Source organism: Lissotriton helveticus, chromosome 6 (assembly GCF_964261635.1).
Source record: "Lissotriton helveticus chromosome 6, aLisHel1.1, whole genome shotgun sequence".
Lineage (NCBI taxonomy): Eukaryota > Metazoa > Chordata > Amphibia > Caudata > Salamandridae > Lissotriton > Lissotriton helveticus.
Genome location: NC_136067.1, coordinates 1,150,474,870 through 1,150,498,582, shown reverse-complemented (window position 1 = coordinate 1,150,498,582; position 23,713 = coordinate 1,150,474,870). Strand labels below are relative to the sequence as shown.

Below are 23,713 nucleotides of genomic sequence, written 5' to 3'. Positions count from 1 at the left end.
AGCCAAGGCTGACTTATAATTGTTTGTGACATCAACAGCTTCCTCAAATTGCACGCAGCATCTGAGGAAGTCGATAGACGAAACGAGTCATGCTGAATGCAATAAAGGAGCTGAACCTCAAATCCCCCGTGTGCTCTGCGTGTCTTTCAAAGAGGGACACATTTGTGTGGAATACTTACACGTGCAAGGCCGCTTGCACGACAGAAGCACCCGCCTCAAGTAGCTCGGCAGGAAAGCGGCGTTCGTGTTTGATCTGTGGATACATTCTTGCCTGAACCGCCGTTGCAAGGGAATCCCGCTATCTGCCAATCAAATTGGACTGTGACTTACACGAGGTAATGCCGCTTACTTAAAACGGCTTACACAGGAGCTGAATTCCGATCAACGGCAAGCGCAGAGGGGAATAAGCGGACCGACAGGCTTAACAACTCATCACCGGTTGAATGCACCATCGAATTAAAATAAGTGTGTTTTATCCAGAACGAATGGAGGACTACAAAAGATATACCAGGCAATGAAAAGAAATATTGCACCAAGAAAATTAAAATCGAAAAAACACACTGAAAGATGGCACCTAAGAAACCCGAAGGGGGAGGACTACGAAAAGAGTCCCTCTTCGCTGATGCCGGGAAAGGAGGAGCCAAGGCTGACTTATAATTGTTTGTGACATCAACAGCTTCCTCAAATTGCACGCAGCATCTGAGGAAGTCGATAGACGAAACGCGTCATGCTGAATGCAATAAAGGAGCTGAACCTCAAATCCCCCGTGTGCTCTGCGTGTCTTTCAAAGAGGGACACATTTGTGTGGAATATATATATATATATATATATATATTTTTTTTTTATTTTTTTTCCCTGAATCTTCACGTTCTCAGTTTATACAACGGAAGTCACGGCACCACAACAGTAGGGTAATTTATTTTAGTTTATTTTAAATACACACCATGTGTAAAAATATAATATATATATTCATTCACAACTTTCTTCGCGCTAGCTCTCTTTCTCGTAGTGGTGGCACGGCTGCCGGCAAGGTCGCGACCCTTTATCTTCATACAAACAATCTTGTAGAAGCAAAGATTGCGCCAAACCCCAATATCTTTATATAGCGTTCTTTATGCCATTTTCAAAGCTTTTGGCAAAAAATGCCCAGACGCGTTTCGGAACTTGCATCTGGGCATTGTTTGCCAAAAGCTTTGAAAATTGAATAAAACACAATATATAAAGAAATTGGGGCTCGGCGCAATCTTTGCTACTACAAGATTGTTTGTTTGAATATTATATATATATATATATATATATTACGCTCAAACTCTTCGTACGTTACTCCAAAGAGGCAGCACTCACAAGCCAAGAGGTGTCCAAGTCTTTAATTCAGGAACAGAAAAAGCACAGACGCGTTTCGGCGTTAGCCTTCGTCAGTGTGTCAATTGTTGCTGTCAAAGCATCTCATACAAATACAAAAATCTGCAAAAATAGACATGAACATAGGACTGTAACCCTTTGTGCCTCTGTGGGCGCCATATTGTAAGGGTGTTTATCCAAATGTTGGATATAATACAATTCATCCCTAAGTGCTCGGGTAAGTTGAAAATAAAGCCGTGGATCGGCTAATGTCCTATGTTGAAAGGTAAATGTCATATTTACAGAGAAAACAGTGCAAAAGATAGTGCAGTAAAATAGTGCAAATAGTAATAATAACACAGAAAAACCGTTCAAAGTCGTGCAAAATACAGGGACGTAAAAAAGGTAAGAGAAAATTACATATGTAAGTACGATATATCCAGTGTGCTTTCAAACAACTTAATACTGCTAATCATTACTCATGACTCTGGTTATTCTAGTTGTTCACAACCCATAGTGGGGGGCAGCAAAAGAGACAAAGTAAGGATGAAGACCTATTACTATGTCCTATCAGGTTTCAATTTGAACCAGTCACACTCCGTACCTGCATATTACCATACATTGATTATATACATATCTACAAAATTACGTTCCTGCTTTCAATTAAGGTTCAAGCGGAATGGGTAAGGCGTATTCAAGTGGTCTTCTACAAGGAATACAGTTGATACAGTTAGTTACATATCTACATCATTTCAACGAGGAGAGTTGATATTTTGGGATTACTTATGATGTTGTTTTGAAACTGTATTTACACTATCCACAAAATATACAGAATATACATCTTACAAAATGTACAAATGGTCTTCCGACTGGTGATAGGCAGGGGTCATTTGTCATTGGTCCTGTTGCAGGGCCTAGTGCTATTTACCCAGATGACATGAAAGCTCCTCGCCGCTGTTCATCCCTCCCGGATGTTTAGCTGAGAGGTCTATGATATATCTGGACTCGAGCCTACGGAGTCTCCTTAAGCGGTCACCTCCTCTCACATTTGGTGGAACAATATCCAATCCAAAGAATCGCAGTTTCGTGCGATCTTTGTCATGCTCCTCAGCAAAGTGCCGGGCAACCGGGTATGTTATGTCTACTTTCTCGATTGCCCGTTGATGTTCAAGAATCCTCAGTTTTAGTTCCTTTATAGTGCTGCCAATGTAGCTAAGGCCACACGGGCAGACTAGGCAGTAAACTACAAACTGGGTGCTGCATGTAATAAAGTGCTTGATTTGCACTTTCTTGCCAGTGTCTGGGATGATGTACGATAGTACACGTTTGCTACCACTGCAGGCCTTGCAGTGACCGCAAGGATAGAAACCAGCCATCTGTTTTAAGGAGTTGGTTTTTGGAGGAAGTTTGTCTAGGTGACTCGAGACTAACATGTCATTCAATGACCTTGCCCTGCTGAACGTGATCAAAGGATGTACAGGTAAATCATCCTTTAATATACTATCAGTCATCAGTATATGCCAGTTTTTGTTCATCATGGCCTTCAGATCTTTCGCTCCCCTTGAGTACGGAGTGATTAGTCTGAATTTTCCACTCTCTTTGTTGATGTCTCTATTCCTCGATACACTAGGATCAGCTGTGACCAATAAAGTGTTTCTCTGTATCCTCCTTACCTTATTCAGGGTCTTTTTCAGTAAGGTATTCCCATAGCCCCTCATTGAAAATCTCGCTAGGCACTCCGAGGCAGCCGCCTCGAAGTCAGAATCTTTGGAACAGTTCCTGCGGATTCTAAGCAGTTCCCCGTAGGGGCTGCTGTTCTTAAGGGGGGTAGGATGGCTACTGCTGGCAAAAAGTGTAGAGTTACCAGCAGTTGCTTTTCTGTACAGAGTAGTCTGTAGGAGGTTGTCATCAATGTACACTCTCAGGTCCAGATACTCCGCTGCCACCGGGCTCACTGAACCTGAGAAGTGCAGATTGAGATTGTTGGTATTAAGGATCTTTATGAACTCTGCTGCCGTTTCCATCCCTCCATCCCACACAATGAACAAATCGTCAATATACCTATACCAGCATTTGACCTGTCCTGTGTCTGTCCCAACTGTACAGCTCCTGGGCACCTGCTCCTCCCACCAGCCCACGAACAAGTTCGCGTAGCTGGGAGCGAAGCAGGTACCCATCGCCGTCCCCGAGGTCTGTATATACAGCTGGTCCTCAAAGAGAAAGATGTTGTTAGACAAACAGAATTCAATGAATTCTAGGATCATTTCGTTGTGGCGAGCATATTTCAATTGGCGTTGTTTTAAGGCATATGCAACTGCTTCGAGACCCTGCCTGTGGTCTATACAGGTGTATAGACTTGTAATGTCTAAGACCATTAGCAGGTATCCAGAGTTCCATTGTAATTCCTGGATTTTAGTCAGAAAGTCTTTCGTATCCCTTATATACGATTTTAGCTGAATCACCAATGGAAACAGAACGCCATCAACAAAACGGGACAAATTCTCCGTCAAGCTTCCAATCGAAGATATTATTGGACGACCAGGGGGATTAGTCATGTTCTTGTGAAGCTTGGGGAGGTGGTAGAAGGTAGGCAGCATGGGGGTGTGGTTTCTTAGGAAGAGGTTCTCATCTTTCCCGAGCATATTCAGGATGTACCATTTTTGTATTAGCGCATCATAGTTCGTAATGCTCCTTTGATACACTGTATTGGTGCATTCCTGGTAGAAATTTCTATCGGCAAGTTGTCTTAGTGCCTCGGTTCGATATTGTTCTCTGCTCATTATCACCACATTCCCCCCTTTGTCCGAGGGCTTAATTACCAAGAGTTTATCATCCATCAGATTCTTTATTGCTCGTCGTTGACATTCTGTGATGTTATTTGTTGGGTCTGTTGGTTGCGATTTCCTATAGTTAGTTAGGTCTCTTTTCATTGCTTCTGTGAACACATCAACTGCGTCCCATGTTGCTTGCGGTACAAAGGTTGATGCCGGTTTAAACGAGCTTTCTTCTCTTACTTGTTCTACCCCTTGTAGAACAGCTCGTTGAGCAATAGTCAAATCAGCCAGTACTTGATCAGGCTCATGTTCCAACCGTAAGTCCTCGAGTACCTCGATAGCTGGTAGATCTCTGGTGCTGAGTATGTCCAATTCACTTACTTTCGTGTTTTTCTTATTAATTTTTAAATGCGGACGCATTTTAAAATGTTTATGGAGCTTCAGCTTCCTAGTAAATCTGAACAGATCGATTCTGGTCTGTGTGTACTCGAGGTCATTCGTTGGACAGAAAGTGACAGCAGTTCCTGTCAATGCAAGGGATGCCCGCTGGGCTGTCAGACATCTCGCAAATCAGAGGGTAGGTACTCCCTTGAGGAATTGTAATTCTTTACCCTGGAACCCTGAATGAGAAAATCCAGTCCGTGTAAGTATATAGCAGACACTTAATATTTAAAGTAGATTTCTCCCCAGTCAAAAGGGTTATTTTGAAATGTGTGCCTACATGTTTAAAAGCTGCAGCGGGCAGGCTACTTATGACGGCCTGAAATCATGATCTCCTTGCTTGCTTATGGATGGCACAATATGTGCTGCTGTCCACAGGTGAGAAAGCAAAAGACACACAGTTGATGGACATAATGCAGAACAAATCAAAACATTCACCCCCAGTTAAGAGATCTGAGTTAAATCCATCATTCTTTTCCTCACCATGCCACTCCAGTTTAGACCTGGCATATGCAAATCAGTCTGGCCCTATGCCTCATTGGAACAGTCCAGCCCGAACTGCCAAGCCAGGTCCTCCCTGGCCCCGGAACAAGAATCCTAGGACCGGTTTTGGGGTTTCACCCCTCATCAGAAAGGCTATGTTGAATCCAATGGCACAGTGAGCCCACAGTGAGCCTGGGACCCACGCCTGGGCATACCCAGCGCACTTGGGGTGAGAAAACAAAAGACACAGTTGATGGACCGAATGCAGAACAAATGAAAACATTCACCCCCAGTCAAGAGATCTGGGTTAAATCCATCATTCTTTTGCTCACCATGCCACCCCAGTTTAGACCTGGCCATATGCAAATCAGTCTTGACCCTGTGCCTCATTGGAACAGTCCAGCCCGAACTGCCAAGCCAGGTCCTCCCTGGACCGGAAACATTCATCCTAGGACCAGTTTCAGGATTTCACCCCTCATCTGCCAGGATAGCTTGAATCCAGTGGCACAGTGAGCCTGGGACCCACGTCTGGGCATACCCGGCGCACTGGGGGCGGGAAAGCACAGGTGACATTTAATGTTCATGTCATTGGTGTATTTCCTGCACCACGTACTATGGCTCTACTGGAAAGTTAAATATGCTAGCTGGGGATTAGCCAAATCCCCTATGTTTTAGGGATCAGAACCAGATACAGTGAAGACTGGACAGCAGTACTACCGAGTTAAAACATCTGCAGTATCAGTCCACAAAAAATAGGGGGGAGCACACACAAACAGGCATTCTCTGCCCCATAATCTGCCTGTCTGCTGGCTATAGCAAGAGGCACCATGACGTCACAATTCAACTCTAAGTTGTTACCGTTGAGCAGCTACAGATGACCAATAATTTTATAACTAGACAGTAATAAGAAAGTTAGAGACGGGCTTTATGCATGAATTACAAGTTTTCACGTATTATTTAGTTACTATTAAGAATCTGAATTTCTTCTCAGCATGCACAGCGCCCCCAAAATTCCATTTTTCGGAAGATAACTAAAACTAACTTATTACGAGCCTTGCTTTCTCCCCCACCTCCACCCACCTCTTTAAGCCCCTTTTCTCTATGAAAGTGCACTATCGTACAGTTGCAGCCTCCTATTATGATGCGCCTTTTCAATAGGTGTTTAGTGTTGACAACATTGCATTCATTCATTCATTATTTCCATACTTCACTTGCACTGGAAGTAGGGGCAAGCACTGCATAGGCTATTTCCTTGTCGCATCTATGAGTGGCAAGATGCAATTAAGTTCTACAGTAGGTAGCATAAAATAGAAATAAGCAAAGAAATCCTTGATAGACGTTCTTGTTTCTCTCAAACCGATTTCTCAAAACATAATCAGACAACCCCCTTAATAAAGTTTCAAAAGCGAACGTCAAGCCTGTGGGAGGGTATGATTAGATTTCAGGAATGGGACAGAGGGGCAATTTTATTTTTGGGTTTGAATTTGTCAGAAGCATCAAGCAAATGTGGCCATTCAATGTCTAAATATACCTGCACTCCAACACCGATAAGTAGTGGAAGTCTTTACCATAATTTCTAGCACAGCCATCATCATGCCAAAGACTAGGGGCGTGGCTAGGAGCGCAATGGCGGAGGTCGCAACCGGGTAGAGCTCCGAGCCGAGCTCCCCTTCCCCGGGCCTATTCTCCGCCAATTATCCTCGTAGCCGCCTGAAATTGCAGGCGGACCACCATAGAGCCATACTCGGCATTCTGGCCGATTTTCGAATCGGAGACCTGACCCAGCAGCACCGGCCTTTCCTGAGAGCTTCTGGCGGGACTCGCCGCCACCCAGACGGCGAGGGTGACTACGGGAGACCGCAGCTTGGGCCTAACATCTGGGCCTCGCCGCACGGCCTGGCCTCCGCACCCTCCCCAGACATCGGGACCGTGACTTGGGGGCCATCACGACACCCTGACCCCTGCTCCCCCCTGCTCCTGGGAGACTACGGGAGGCCACGCCGGGGGGGTGCGAAGACCTGGCTGGCGTGACACAGCCGTTACGCTGGCGGTGGCCCAAACCAGGGGCGCAGCTGCCCGACTGCCTGTTCGTGCGCCCGGAGGTGGCGCGACCCCAGAGGTACGGCTAGCAATACACACGCGGAACCGGAGAGCCAGGTGAGAAGGCCCTACACTCTGGACATTGCTGGACGGCCGTGGCCACCTGAAGAGGCCCCCTCCCCACGCAGGTGCGGCGATACTGTGGGGGGCGGATGCAAGCAGAAGCCTGAATTAAACACCATAGTTCACGCGTCAACGGCGCTGAGACCTCTTCGACGCCCCTCGCCCATTAAGAGACACGCTCTGCTGGTAGAGATGGTGCATGGTTCTGTGTACTACGGACTCCCCCCCACCCCCTGGGCTCCTTGAGATTGGCAGGCCTGCAGGGCCCTGATGGCGGCTGACTGACAGCGCCTCCGCCGAAAATCCGACCCCATCGGGGACGCAGGAGGCGCGGCGCAGGGGCTCTAGGCCCAGTGTGGAGGGAAGGGCCACGCGCGCATTGAGAGACACTGCGATACAGACGCCCACCATCGCATGGGCCTGACTTCCCTCCAACGCATGGAGGTGCATTGAGGCTGCGATCCAGTGCTTCTAGACTCTCCAGCAAGCACACGGCGACACTCGGCCTACCCCACCTGCCCAGGGAAAATCTGCGGCTCTCACAAACACAAGACACTTTGCTGCCGCGCGGTCGGCTGTCTGCAGTGAGCACAACCCACTCGGCACTGTTGTCAGACGCCTGCTCCGGCGCACTACTACGCAGGCCTACCCCGCGGACCGACACGTGAGGAGCCGGCTAACCAACTGCACAACACCCGGCGCAAGTGGCAACGCGCCGCGGACCGCAGGCACTGCCGGAGCCGCGCACCAGAAAACGCCTCATCCCCCGGCTAAATTGGACTACACTGTTGGCCGAGTTGCCTTGCACATGTCCGGAGGGGTGAGAACTCGCACTGGAACTGGAGGGGCCCTGCCGAAGGGAAAAACTGATAAGTCACTACACAAGATGGCTGCTGATCAGGTAACCGCGAGGTTAGACAGCGTGCTAGCCGCCATGGAACGCATGGAACAGTCGCTCCAACTGACCAGGACATCCTTAGAATCCAAAATAGACAGTGTTGCCATAGATCTCACCCACCTACGAGACGACCACAAGAAACTGGCTGACCGGACCAAAACACTGGAGGGGACGGTGGCGGACCTTGGCCCCAAAGTCACACACACAGATAAACAAGTTCAAGACCTTCTGAACAGAGTGGAGTTCCTAGAAGACCGCGCTGAGGATGCGGAAGGGAGGGCGAGACGCAACAACATCAGACTCGTGGGGGTCCCGGAAAAATGGGAGGGCAACCGTCCTGCTCAACGAGTGGAAGACTGGCTAAGAGATATGTTGCCTGAAGACACGCTATCGCCCCATTTTGTAGTGGAACGGGCACATCGCGTACCCACGAGACCTCACACCACAGGCTCTAACCCGAGGCCGCTACTCTTCAAGATACTGAACTATCGGGACAGAGACGCAATACTGAGAGAAACTAGACGGCTCGAGGTAATTCGCATTGACAATGCTACCGTGATGTTCTTCCCGGACTACACCATTCAGGTGCAACGTCAGAGACACAACTTCTTGGACGTAAAGCGACGTCTCCGCACATCAGGCCTTAAGTACTCCCTACTCTTTCCTGCAAAACTAAGAGTGGTGGCGCAAGACAAGACCTACTTCTTTAGCACTCCTCAAGAGGTAAGCAAATGGCTTGATAGCGGTACAGACACAGCACCCAGGCAGCCACAGAGCTCTGAGACAAGACGTCGGACCCGTGGGCCACAACGTCGCCGCAGGAACAGGGACCAAAGGGCCGGCCGACCGGAGGAAGCGACGCGCCACTCCCCGCCGACGGACCAAATGATCCAGGAGCAACGAGATGCACTCTGAAGAGTCTCCCAACTGAGCGCCTCACCAACTTCGGACGTCATTCACGTCACCAGCCCACGGATGGTTCCGAGCGATGATGAAGCTATTTACGGGATACCGGACTCCCAACTGTCCGTAGATCTGCCGGATGTTACGCCACAAACGGATGACATGCTCCATTGAAGTCACACATGCAAACCCAACAGACCCTGCCGGGGCGGCGGGGACGGAACCAGAGACCAGACAGCTGCTGGGATGCCGTAACTACGAGCCGTTACCTAAGATGTCCCCTGCTGCCCTGGAGACAGAGGGAGTGGCCTTGACGCAGTGAGTACCCACCCAGACATATAGACACTGAGAGGGTGATAAGGTGGTGGGGCCATACTGCAGTGCTTCCCCTTCTCTCCTCCAGGCCAGCTGCCCATATCGCCTGGGGACCTTCCTACTCCGGGTACTTGGGGAGTGGAACTTGCCTTTCTCTCCTGTGCGTGATTAGCCAAACAAGTAACCCCAGGACAAGAGACGGCACTGCCTTCCTGATCACTGATATTGGCTACATGTTGCACATGACATATGGCCCGGGGAAGGGCTAATGACCCCCTTTCTTGATTTGAATAGGTGAACTGCCAGAACTGTAACTAGCACACGTTACCCCCTAGACTTGAATACTGTTCTATTGCCTCTTTGGTGTGTTTGGACGGCGACATGTTGCGTAGCCGACCTTTTGGTATCTATTACTGTTTAGCACTGTTTGCACACCCTGCTCTTTTTCCTACCCTCATCCTCTGAGAATTGCCTATACCCTTTCTTTCTGTGCCGATGTCTGTGTCTGATCTGAGTGGGAGGGGGGGGCCGAGGGTCTTGTGGAGGCACTCGCCTGAGGGATGGGTGGTGGGTGAAGCAGGTATTTCTTACCACGACAGTGAGTATGGCTGAGATCAGGATATGCACATGGAATGTAAGAGGCATGCACACACCGTCGAGACGTTACCAAATCTATTCTTATTTACGACGTCAAAAATGTCATGTAGCGTTGCTACAGGAAACGCACTTAAACAAAACTGAGGTACACGCACTGCGCCGTAGATGGCGCGGGAAACTTTACGCCACGGAGTACTCCTCCTATGCTCGCGGGACACTTATATGGATCCGACCGGGCACCCCATGGGCAGTCATAGACACACAGATAGATTCGGAGGGTAGGTATGTGATGGCCCGAGGCAGACTCGATGGACACCCTGTGGTACTTGCCTCTTTATACTCCCCAAACACTGACCAGGGCGGCTTCTTTGATAGCCTCTCCACAACATTGGCGTCCTGGCATGGGCTCCCATAGATCCTTGGAGGCGACTACAATTGCGTCCTGGATGTGAACCTAGACAGATCTACTACACCCCCGGCCAATGCCCAGGCACACGTCACCACGAAAGCCCTCCTCAACTGGGCCCTGCAATGGGATCTACACGACGCATGGAGGGCATGCAACCCCACAACACGAACATATTCCTACTGGTCAGGTGCGCATGCGCTACATGTACGCTTAGACAGATACATGGTCTCCGCTGATCTTCTCCCATTGGTCCAGGACTCGCAATATATGGGCCGCACACACTCAGATCATAATCCACACACACTAGTCATCGCTTGGAACGACCCACACCCTCCTATTCCCACCTGGCGCCTCCAACCGGACCTCTTACTAGACACGACTTTCCGCGACTCCCTAATCACACAGACGGCTCAATACTTTGAATTCAACACTGGTACGGCATCCTCTCCCCAAACTGAATGGGATGCTTTCAAGGTTGTGACCCGGGGACTCTGCTTGGGAACACAGGGGCACATGCGACGACAACTTGAGCAAGACCTGACGCGACTAGAGACCGAACTACTGGACCTTGAGCATGCTGTAGGGGGGATGCGAGCACTCGGCTGACGGAAGCCAAGGCGGAACATGACCGCCTACTAGACCGTTTGCGTAACGTCAACTTCGCGGCACACTCCGCCCGGGTCCACAGACAGGGTGATAGACCTGGCAAACTGTTAACCTGGCTGATCGCGCGGGAGAATCGCTCGACCCCCATATCGGCAATACAGGCGGAAGACGGTAGATTACTCTACTCCCAACGCCAAATACACGAGGCATTCACGGGTCACTACTCGGGACTGTATTGTTCCAGACTGCGTTTCCCATTGGCTGCCATCACTGAATATCTCTCTGCCATACAATTGCCTGCCCTCACGACGGCACAGCAGAATGACCTCGGAGCACCGCTGGACTCCGAGGAACTTCGAGATACCATCTTTAACCTCTCGAATGGCAAGTCTCCGGGACCGGATGGCTTGCCAGCCAAATTCTATAAGGCCGCCTCGGACATCCTAATTCCCCACCTGGTGAAGATGTACACTGCGGCTACAGAGGACCTCTTTGCCCCCGACACTTAATGAGGCCACTCTCGTATCTCTACTCAAACCTGGCAGGGATAGCGAACAGATGGGATCCGACCGCCCTTTAGCACTCCTCAACACAGACTACAAAATCCTCGCCTCCGCACTTGCTCGCAGATTAGCCCCTATGGTTCCCGCGCTGGTACATCACGACCAAAACGGGTTTGTACCGACACGACACACGTCCCACAACATCCGCCGCCTATTCCGCATACAAGAATACGCCACACGACAGTGGCCACGGGCCGGGTGCCTGGTACTAGACCTAGAGAATGGCCTTACCTGCGAGCGGTCATGGACAAATTCGAGCTGGGGGACGACTATCAGACTATGGTTGGACTCTTATACCGTAGGCCCACAGTCCGCTTCCGTACTGGAGCGCTGCTCTCTGACCCTATCTGTGTGCGGAGAGGCACCAGGCAAGGCTGCCCCCTATCGCCCTTGTTGTTCTCCTTAGCTGTGGAACCCCTGGCTGCGAAACTCTGGTCCCGAGGGGCGGATTGGGGTATACCGATGGCGGATTGACTACATGTGGTGTCATTGTATGCTGACGACCTCCTTTTATAGGTCAACGACCTAAGTGATGTTCCAGCGTCCCTCACTGACATATTCAGCACTTTCGAGGAAATGTCGGGATTGAAGGTGAACTGGGCCAAATCAGGAGCCTACTCCTTTAACCCGAACGTTCCCGAGAGCGAGATACGCATCGGGGGCGAGAGATTACAGTGGTACCCCATGACGTTCAGGTACCTTGGGATACACATCTACCGTAACCCTACGGATATTTTGGAAGGGAACCTGATGCGAGCGATCGCATCTACCCGAGCACAGGCTGGGTTCTGGAAGACGCTACCACTGAACGTTCCTAGCCGCATAGCCCTAACAAAGATGATAGTCCTACCAAGGCTACTGTACTACTTTGCAAATATTCCACCCTATGTCCCTACTCGGGTGTTTCGAGACCTTGAGGTCCTGCTCCGTGACCTGATCTGGAATAAGGGCCGGCCACGAGTTGCATTGACGAAACTCTATATGCCCACTGAAGCGGGAGGTCTAGCTGTTCCCAACATGGAGTTATATTATCTAGCGGCGCAAATGCAGTGGGTGTCGGGTTGGCTAGGTGGTAAAAACCTGGGAGACACAGCCACAGACAACGCTGACTGGTCCCTGTTGCAGATCCACGTGTTGTTTCATCCACTGACCCGGACTCCACGACCACCACAACTACTGCTCGCGGTGGCGCGCAGATGCTTCCTCCGTTGTTTGCGTCTGACCCGGGCGACAGTACCATATGCCCCGATACTACCACTACTGGGCACCCCGACCACGGCGGGGACCTTGACGGCTGTAAAGCTGGACAACTGGACCACCGCGGGGGTGGAAACACTGGGAGATCTATACTCTGATGGCACCCTCCTACCCTTCGCGGATCTCGTGGGAGACACGTCTCTTCCAGCTGGACAGTTCCTATCACACGCATCCCTCATCCATACGCTGACTGCCGCTTGGGGGGACAGGTCTGGTGAGCTACCCACACATCACTTTATACAATACCTTCATGTCATGAGCAATGGCACACACATAATTCATTGGATGGCGCAGGCACTCCTTCTCCATACTCATCCTACAACCGTGCAACTAAGGGAGAAGTGGGCGACAGACAGGGGGAGGGACTGGACAGACAAAGAGTGGGCTATGATCCTGGCTGGCCCAGTGAACATCCCCGGCAACCCTCGCTTCAAACTCATACAACTCTACATACTGCATCGCGCATATCTCACCCCGGACAAGATAAACAGATATTTTTCAGTCACTGATACTGCCTGCGGTCGCTGTTCCCTACTGGGAGCGGACCTCCTCCACATGCTCTGGCTTTGTCCTGCCCTCCAGCAGTATTGGGATGGGGTGACTGCGTTACTCCGACATTGCACCAAGGACCACGTGCCGAAAACATGTGAGGCCTGCGTACTGGAATTGTACAAATGTACACGACTAAACAAAGTCCAGGCCCGTTACTGGGATCTCGGACTGATCACGGCCAAGAGACTGCTTACCAAGCGGTGGAAGGCTGACACACCCCCACACATCCGACACTGGAGCCTGTCGCTAGTGAATTGGGCGCGGGCGGAGAGCACTGTCCTGCGGCGAGAAGAGACAGCGGGACTCAGGAAATTTCCTATCGCACAACACTGGGATGACATCCTACACTCCTTTCAGCAGAAATGTGTGGAACAGGGGATTACGTGAAGAACTGTATGCTGCCCCCCCTTCCCCTCCCTGTAATGGTTACTACGAGACATATACAATGCACCGATCGCTGCCTACACGGCCACCATGCCTTGCCCACCGTGTACATACTTGACCGTTCCGCAATAGCGGGTGTTTTGCCCCTCTCACGCCTACATCCCCGCGCAAAACGCTGTAACATTGGGTCCAGCCACCGAATGCTTCCCACAAGGCATTAAAACACTACACCCGACGAGCCCTTATAGTGGGGTTCTCCCCTTGTGCACTTGACATACGGGCAAACTGCCCTCCTCCGGTCTCCTACCTACCCACCCACTGGACCGCAACCGACACACTAGCACCGCACTTCCCTCCCCGAACACGTGGCTATCTCTGCCCCCATCCACCCCTACCTAACTTTTGTATTACCTGTGTTACTGTTTTATGGTTTATTGATATTCTGGTCTTATCTCCTTTTGGACCAGGCCCTCGCAGATAGATCATTGCACTTAATTGATTGATTGATTGATGCTTTATTTCGATATGCACATATCATAAAAGCAGTACAAAAGATAAAAACAGCATGTCGAAAAAAAGTATGACTGTACATTTAGTATAAGAATAAAACACGTTAGGTCAGCATAAATTAATTAAAAAAAGAATTAAATTGATATGGACAGTCTTCTAAGTCTAATCAACCAAGCCCATTTTAAAAACTTAGCAACAGCACAAACGATAGGAGGGGCTGTGTTGGTTAAAAGAATCCGAAGTGCAACAGAGTGCTGACGGGTACCCAGTTCTCTGCAGATAGGACCAAGCCAACGTGATCTGGGGCGACCATAGTCTGGGCATTCAAAAAGAAAGTGTGGCACCGTCTCTGGTTTATCACGACAAAGAGCACAGAAGCATGATGTGGGCTGGGATTTATTCCACCTGGAGCAAAAGTCGGCCAAGGGTAGGGTTCCTAACCGAAATTTGATGTACAAGGACCTATCCATGGCAACTGTTATTATGTCCATGTACGGCTCGTAGGTGACAACGTCTTTTAACAGCAGAAATGCTGCGGTGGTTTTGCAGTGCTGCTGGCTTCTCAAGCGCTTCACACAAACCCACTCCCAAAAAAGTTTTTTTAAGGTCTCCTTCGGAGGAGCGGAGTGGCTATGCCAGCAGGAATCCAGGCCTAAGTCCCCTAGAAGATGTTTAATGTCCTTCAGCCATTTGATGCTATGCCAACCGTCGGAGTGCATCACCTCAGCTAGACCATTGGCATAAGATTTTAGCTCCGGGACCCTCCACAGACGTGCCCAAAGCAAGAGGGGTCGAAGCCGAGCCTGGTCCCTTATAGCTTTGCAGCCAGTATCCATGAGCACTGGGATGGTCGGGCTACTCGATGGAATGGCAAGGAGATCTTTGATGAATTTATTTTCGGCCTTGCTCAGTGAGTCCACTTTGCCCAAGCCCCACAGTTCGGCTCCATAAAGTGACGCAGGGACCGCACGTGCTTTGTATATATCTAGTAGAGGGGCAACACAATGTTTTGATGAGTTGTTGAACTCCTTGAGAAGGGCCCCCCCCACCCTTTTGTGGGCCATTGTCATTTTATTGATGTGGGCGGTCCAGCTCATCGCGTCGTTAAGTCGAATTCCCAAGTAGTCGAATTCTGCCACTCTTTCTAGGGGTGTGGAGTTCAGAATGGGAGGGCGGCCAAGTTTGCGTGGTGGATGCATAACTAGGTACTTAGTCTTATCCACGTTGATGACAAGTCCCTTAGTGGTACAAAAGTCCTGAAAGCGGTTCAAAAGTGTCTGGAGACCTTGGGGGGTTTTAGAGATGAGGAGGGTGTCGTCGGCGAACAGCAAAGTTGGAATTTTTACTCCTCCCAGACTGGGAGCGTCTGCTGGTTCGCAGAGTAGATGATCTACCACCACGTTAATATAGAGGGAGAATAGGGTAGGGGCCAGGACACAACCCTGCCTTACTCCCCTCTCGACCCTGATCTTATCGGTCTTTTCCCCGTTCAGCCCCCATCTAACCTGGGCATAGGTGTTGGTGTGCAGGTTGATAAGGAGGTTTAGTATATACGGGGGCATCCCTAGACCGTGAAGCACCCTCCAAAGTTCCTCCCTAGGTACCAGGTCAAAGGCAGTCTTTAGGTCAATGAAGGCCAAGTAAAGACTGCCTTTGCCCAGTACCACCACCTTCCAGTATAGTAACAGGAGCCTAAAGACCTGTTCGATAGTTCCTGTACCTGAACGGAACCCAGCTTGCATATCGGACAGGATGTGGTTATCGTCCACCCATTGGGAGATCCTCCCCAAAATGGCTTTCCCCGCCAGTTTCTGGCTCGAGTCTATTAGGCTTATAGGCCTATAATTCCCGGGTAGATCCCGGCTGCCCTTTTTGTAGATGGGGACCACCTCCGCACCTCTCCAGGAGTCTGGCACGGGGCCTCCCACAATAATTGCATTGAGGAGTGCAGAAATTAGTACCCCCCATTCTTCCGGATAAGCGCGGAGGATATCGCCTGGTAGGCCATCCGGACCAGCTGCTTTCAATGGAACCAAGGTTTTAATCTGCTTTGTAACATCCAAAACAGAAAAAAGTTCCAGGTCTTGAACTAGGGTAAAGGGCGGGAGGTTAAAAGAATCGTTTAGTGGGCCTTCAGCGGCAGAATAAAGTTTTTGGAAGTGGGAGAACCATGTCTGGGCATTGATGGTACAGGTCCTCAGAGTGTCGTCAGGACGGTTCCTTTTGCCCACCATGTCCCAAAAACCTTTGGCGTCTTTCCCACGACTGGCAGCCAGGAGGTCCTGCCAGAAATTATCCTCCCACTCCATCCTAGCATTTTTTTGACAGAGTGCATAGTGTCTCCTGGCCTCCCTAGTCCTGGACGGTAATTTGGACTTGACTGCTTCAATGAGAAGTGACTTCGCCTCCCTACACTTCTGATTGTACCAGCCCTGTCCAGATCGTGAGCTTGATTTCCTTCTGCTCGTATTAGCTGGAACTACAAAGAGGTCACTAATAGCCTGAGTTATGGTACAAAACCTAGGAGCCACCTCCATCAACCCTTCCTCTTGGGGGTCAAGATTGACTAGGGCTGAGGCAAGGAGCTGCCTAATGGCAGAAGTTTTCTCCTCTGAAAGTGCCAACTTCGCCCACTTTAGCCGCCGTCCACAGTTTGTAACTACTGACAGGTCCGGGGCGGGGTTACGAGAAGTTCTGCTCGCAATGCTAATAAGCCACCTGTAGGACAAGGTGAGGGAGAGGAGATTATGATCACTCTCAACCGATGGTATAATCACCATGTCCTCCACCATGCTCCACAGGTGTATGTCAAGGAGAAAGTAGTCAATCCGTGACGTATGCCCTGGCCTGTTGTAGGTATGGGCCCCTACTTTGTCGGACTTAGTCCTGCCATTGGCAGCCCTCAGACCAAACTCCATAGCTAATGAGTTGATCTGGAGGGCCACTTCTGTCCACTTTTTGATAGGACTAAGATCAAGGGGCGGAATCCCCCACCTACTGTCATGTTCCTCTTGGTCTGTTAGAATTTCAAGATCCAGGGGCTCAAAGGTACAATTCAAGTCGCCCGCCAACAAGGTACAAGACCTATGAGGAGACGAGCGGAGCTGGGCTTCCAGACAGGCTATTACTGGGGATTCTCTACCCCCCTTTGTGCCTCGGGCGTAGATGTTAAAAATGTTTAGGATGACTCGGCCCTGGGAATTTCTCAGCAATATATTAAGGAGATCCGGGCATTTGGTATCCCGCTCCACCACCCTGCAATTGAGTTCTGAAGCCACCCAGATTAATAGGCCACCCGAAGGGCGGCCCCTACCAGTTGCACTATGTACTGCTGGCAAAAAGTGGGTGGAATATCCTGCCTTATGCAGGGGCACCCCACTCCAGGTTTCCTGGAACAGGCATATGGAGTATTGCTCCACTAGCGCGTTCCAGTCCGGCAGCGCTAGCTTCCTCTCGAGGCCCGCCACATTCCAGCTGAAAACCCTAATCGGGGGGTCCGTCACAGCCGTAATGCTACAGTCCTTGACAGGGAGCGGTATGTCCGCAACACCCACACCAGGGAGGCTAACCAGAAGGTCAAGAGATGCCCCGGTCTCCCCTTGCTTTTTTGCAAGCTCGGCAGTAGCCTGAATTTGCGATGTAATCGAGGAGCTACAGGTTTTAAGGCGAGGTGTAGGCTCAACAGCAGGACTCAAAGCCACAAGGTCCTCCCCGGGAACATCACAGAGTCAGCAACCCCAGGAACCCCAGTTCGGTATCACTGGAGCTGGGAATAGCCGCTGTGAGAAAACTCCCGGGGAAGAGTGACCGTGGACGATATTTTCTACAGGAAATTGGCCCCCAGGACTGCTATTGTAGGTGGGTTGTCCAAGGTGGAAGGTGGAAATGGTCGTGATAGACCGTGGGTAAAAGAATGTTAAGTCGACTGCGTCGATACCCGTTCCAGCCATGGATCGCCCTTGGGAGCATATCAGATGGGCGACTCTTGCGTCTTGGAAATTTACCACCACGCAATCCCCTTCAAGAGATTTTTTCCCGTTTCCAATCCATCCCACCCTGCGTACGCCAAGAATTATGCCATCCACTCCCGGAGGCAGGGGCCTGTTGGTTTTCAGCCAGTGGATGACCTTATTCTTAAGTGCCTGGTGGTTTTCCTGCTGGGTACTCCTAATAGGGGGGACTTTGGTGAGAACGACAACAAACGGGTGGCACTCAGGGGGGAGGTTAACTGGGGGACACTTTCTTGTGGTTTTCTGAGGAAAAGCTGATGGAGAAGGGTTTATGGGCGGAACAGGGGTGGGTGTAGCCTTAAGGGTTGTCGCTGTGCCGCCAGTTTTGGCGTGTGAAGCGGCCCCAGGTTGCGAAGTTGGACCCGTCCCTCCCTTCTGGTGTTTCCTTTGGCCTTGATTAGGCACAGGGGTTGTTACTACTGGGGGAGGGATAGCATGCACTTGGGCAGCATGAGTGGAGACATTCGGCCTTGTCTGCCTCGGGCCATCCTGGGAGACAACCGAGGTAGTGTTCCCAGAAACTGGTCGCTTGGGCGGCTGCGTCAACTGTTCTCCTGAAGGGTGTCTCACTAAAACCTCTTTCCCAGTGTTCCTATCTATCCTGTCTGTCCTATCCTCGCTGAGCTTTGGCTGAAGTTTGAACAGGGTTTTCAGGGAAAAGAAGTTGTCCCTGGTGACCTGTTCAAAGCAGTCAAGCCTATCCCCCAACCTCTTGACTTGGTCAGTAAGTGGTACCAAAAGAGACCTGACCAGCTTCTCGATCGACTCCAGAGAGGGACCCTCATTGGCTAGGTCAGGTGCTGATGGGACCAGCAGGGGAGGTAGCACTGTGTCAGCTACAATTGGAGAGGTATTAAAGATCCCTGATGATACAGATCCTCCAGCACCTGGGGGTGTGGGGCCCCTCTGGGGCGGGTACCTGGCGTGCTTGATGAGCGTGGATGGACAGCCCTTTCGAATGTTTGTCGCCCTTTTCCCTTTCCTTTTCGTAAGCCCCTGGGTAGATCGAGTCTTGGGCGGAGGTTGTGGGTCGGGAGTGGGAGCATCAGAGCAGTATTGGGACTGAGTGCCAGGAGAACCGGCTATGGGTGGGTCGGAGCGGGACTCTACAAGCACGGTACAAGGGCTGGCGAAGTGAGGATCAGTCGGCAAGCTTTCTGCCCCATCTGTACCAACCTCTAGTGGTGCAATGTGAGAATCCCCAGGTAGGTCCCCAGGCAAGAGTGCAGGGGAAATGGAGTTTAGTGAGGACATCACTAGTGCTGGAGATGGACTTTTGGAAGGGGGGAAGTCAAAAGAAAGGCGCCGTTCTGATATGGCGAGCTCGTTGTCAATGACAGCCGCCACCCTGGTGAGGAATTTGTCCATAGAACCGAACATGGTGCCCCCTGGGGCACTTTCACCGCCACCCCTCAAGGCCTTACCGGAACGGGTTGACATGCTGGATTCTGGACCCACAGCGGAGCACCACGAACTAGGGCCTGTTGCACTTAATACACTACGAGGCCTTCGGGAATGGCAGCTGTGGCCTAGGCGTTTCACCTGAGTGCCAACACAGATATCAGACACTCTCGTCAAGGTGGGTGAGCTACGTAGATACACGCTCACCAACACACTTGGATACTGAGCAGCCTCATCCCCCATTTGTGTAGCACCACGCCCGCCTGCAGGACGAACTCAACTGATACTCTTTCTAACGATACACAGGTGTCATAGTGGGCTCTGCCTAACCTGAAGACGCTGATGAGTGCCAACCTAACGCTGTAGCTCTGAGTTCGCAGGTAAAATGGAAAAAAAAACATAGACCCACACTTATATAGCGCCGAATGATTGTATGATTGTGAAGTATCATGACACATTGATATACGCTGCCGAACCCCAGGGTTGTCGGCCTTAAAGCTGTGTTCCTTTGCTACGCTTGATGCAATACTCATTACTCGCAGCTGGCCCGGCTGGGTTGTAAGCTGAATGCTGTGTAACGTACATGTTGGACATTAAAGGTCTTTAAAAAAATAAATAAATAAATAAATCATGCCAAAGACTAGCAAGATAACTGGCAATATACCATCCAAGCATAGGTGTGGCTTATTTTGGACATGGATGCACAAGCAATAAATTACCACCCACAATATAACAACACATACAGTTTGTGGTAGCATTTACCTAGCAGAAGTTGCTGATTCATGCAATCAAAAAGAATCCCTCCAATCACCGAACCGCCAAGATACCCCAATGACCGGCCAACGATAATGTAGGATATATTGGCCACATTGGAATTCACATTCTCAGACAATTGTTTAAAAGTGGGGCCCAATACAGCAATGGCCATTCCCTAGAAGAGAAAAAAAGGAGAACATTTTAAACAAAACAATTTAAAATCCTAGATCAATTACATTAAGCAGTATGTATTTATATGTTAATACTGAAAATGTGTAACAGGGAGAAATCTTATACACCTGTAAAAGCTGCTCAATACATGCTTAAGTAATGCAAGCATAAAATTGCCCTCTGCGGTAATTTACATGGAACAAATTGTGCATTCTATCTTGTAGCTATTAAAATCTAACAGCTAGTAGCTTTTACTGGAAACTGTTAAACTTGAAACAGTGAGGCCAACACACATTTTTAGGTCTCACTTCTACACAGCAGTCGCCTTCTCCCAGCGACCTCATGTTACCAGTGCACTACTACATGCAACATACACTTACAATACAACAAGAGTTGGCTTTTGGTCAGATGCATCCATCGTTTGCTGGCATTTTATAAGAGTACTCATTAGTTGGGTGGGCTTTAAGTAGTACCCGGTTATGACCTCTACACTGGTTTCCAACAACCACTCTCTGTGTCTGTACACCCCTGCAGTATGTAGCCCTGCTGCTCTCCTGCTTTTGGCTTTGCCAGTGCTTGGTGATTTTCACCACAAGCATTAGCAAAGTCAATAATGTCATTTGGCCATCAAGACTTGGTGAAAAAAAATTCGAAGGTGGCCACCGAGCCTGTATATACTGCAACCTTCTTGTAACTTGAAAAAACCTATAAAAACCTTTACAAGACGGTTGTCCTGTATGCCTGCATGTAGTCGGTGGCACCATGCAGGAAAAAAGAGCACATTATAGTAAAGGCAAGACGTGTTGACTTTACAAACGCTTGGTGATCTTCTGCCGCACAGTATGTCTTGACCACTGTGCCTCCTCCCTACATTAGATTCAATAAGTAGACTATCTCAATCTCATTATACCGGTCAATGCGAGTAGAGTGCTTAGCACTGTAGGCAAGTTACCTTTGGCAGCGCTCTTTATAGTAGCTACTCTAACTGCAGATTCCTCACCTCTGGAATTTCCCACAGGCGACAGATTTAATACATACATTTCTGAAAGCAAATGCTCCTAAACTACAATAGGTGGCTCCGTGGCGACCTCACGCTGTACCAGGGAATGACGAAAACAGAGCTGTATAAAGAAGAAACCCGGTCTATTGAAGTCAGTTTTCCTTCAATCTCTTCTGCAACCTCAGGTGTGGATAGACCATGACAGCCTTAAGGGTGATAGTGCGCAATATTCACCATGAGACCTTTTTAGAATCTTCACAGAATGAGGGCAGGCAAGTGGTGAGGAATCTACGGGTCGATATAGTATTCACCACCAGAAAGGGCGATATGAATGGTAAGAACCTTGTTCTTTCCTTGTACTTATAACCACAGATTCCTCACCTCTTTTTTCTTTTATTCTGTTTTTTCGCTTTCCCCATGAAACACAGATGACCAGTTCACTGCATAATGTGCATGAAAGTCCAACTTCAACACAGGATTACAATCACAATACACAGTTATATAGTGTGTCCCGGTTCGGCAAGTGCAGAGGAGACCTAGTGTCCGACTCATGGTAGTCACTCCTGGAGGAGGGATGATCTTGTGGGCCTTGAGGCAGTTCAAGTCATTAATCCCACCATCAGTGTGGAGTTGCACAGCCTCTGTTATTGTAAACTACCTTCTCTGACACCGTGCAGTGTTCCATCCCCGAATCCATTGCAATATGGGAGGGGTTATTTGGGACCGCCGGTGATGAGCCACGTCTCATTTGACCATTAAGTGGACAAGGACAATCTGTCTCTGGTATCCCTTGCTACCATCACATTCTTTGGCGTTTCATCCACTGAAACACCCCCAATCTCACCAAGGAGCTTGTTAATTTGTGTCCAGCATGTGTGCAAGATGAGGCATGCCCATATTAGGTGTATGAATGAGCCAGGTGTCTGGCCGCATCGTGTGCAATCAGGGGATTGGGATCTTTCCATGTGGTATAATCTGAGAGTAATATACTCTGTGAAAGAATTTGAATTGCATACGTCCCAGTCAGGCAGCGATTGCTAATTCCTGTGCAGCCATCTTCGCATCTTGCCAGTCGTCAACAGTTAGTTCACCAATGCCAATTATCCATTTGGACTGGAGCCATTGGACCTGTCCATTTGGATCGTTGTTGATTAGCTATCAGTATACACTGGAAATGCCCTTGTTTTCAATCATTGTCATGGTCAATATGGCTTTAAGAGGGTTGAAGTCTAGCAGGGGAGTCAGTCTTGTAGGTGTCAAAGGTGTGTCACAGCCACAAAAATTGGAAACATTGGGATTTGTGCAGGTCATATTGAGTGGTTAAATCTATGACCCAGTGTTGGAAGCCCTTGAGCCAGATAACATCTGGGATCCAGGCGCCAGCATATGGGCAGGCTCTCAAATTAATTTTTGATTCAACGGTATTGACCACAGGATCCTGTACCAACTGGTTTGCGTAATTTTGGAAGGGAGGGGGAGGAGGTCAGTTGGGCCCTTGCTGTATTGGTGGGCCAGGACTCCTAGACCCACCAGTGCACTCAGCTCGAGCTATAAGGTCAGATCGTTTCGAAGTGGGTCTTTGGTGGGAAGCAGCAGGGCTGCCCAATCGAGTTGTAGTTCAGGAATGCCTAGCCCTCCTTCGCATGCTGATTGTACACATTTTATTAACAGCTATCGTGGAAGAGTGAGCGCGGGGGGGCATTGCATTAATAGGAAGAAAAGGTGTGTAGTCAGTAAGGATTGTGTTGTAATATATACAGTATTTTGGGAAAGGAGATCATTTTGAAGGGACACCTCTGATCATTATGGAAAGCGGTAGTTCGCCCCAGGCCTCGGTGTGGGCTTTTGGTTTAGTCAATAGGGGTGTTATGTTCAGATTCCAGCTTTCTTTGGGTCTTGGGAGATGAAAATTCTCAGATACTTAAAAGGGTCCCGGCTTCAGCTGTAAAGCAGCTGGGATTAAGGGTGGGAAGCAAGCTGCATCAGTGAGGGGAACAATTCTTGATTTGTCCCAATTTACCCTCAGACTTGAAGCTGCACCATAGATATGCATTAGTCGCGAGATAAAGCTTTGCGGTCTCTGTACGTACCGTAGGCGTCAGCACAAAGCATGATTCTATCCTCCACCCCCTCACCCCAGTTGCTAACATGTAGCTGCACATCTAACCGTAGCCATTGG

At 49.6% G+C, this 23,713-nt stretch overlaps 1 protein-coding gene across 1 annotated transcript in view; it reads right to left on the bottom strand.

The window, feature by feature from the left end:
- The window catches only part of LOC144763326 (sodium-dependent glucose transporter 1-like), a 191,159-nt gene that overhangs the window by 80,149 nt on the left and 87,297 nt on the right, over positions 1-23,713 (bottom strand). The window contains exon 2 of the mRNA XM_078648811.1: positions 20,370-20,538. Within this exon, the coding sequence (XP_078504937.1) occupies positions 20,370-20,538 (169 nt within the window). The remainder of the gene's footprint in view (positions 1-20,369; positions 20,539-23,713) is intronic.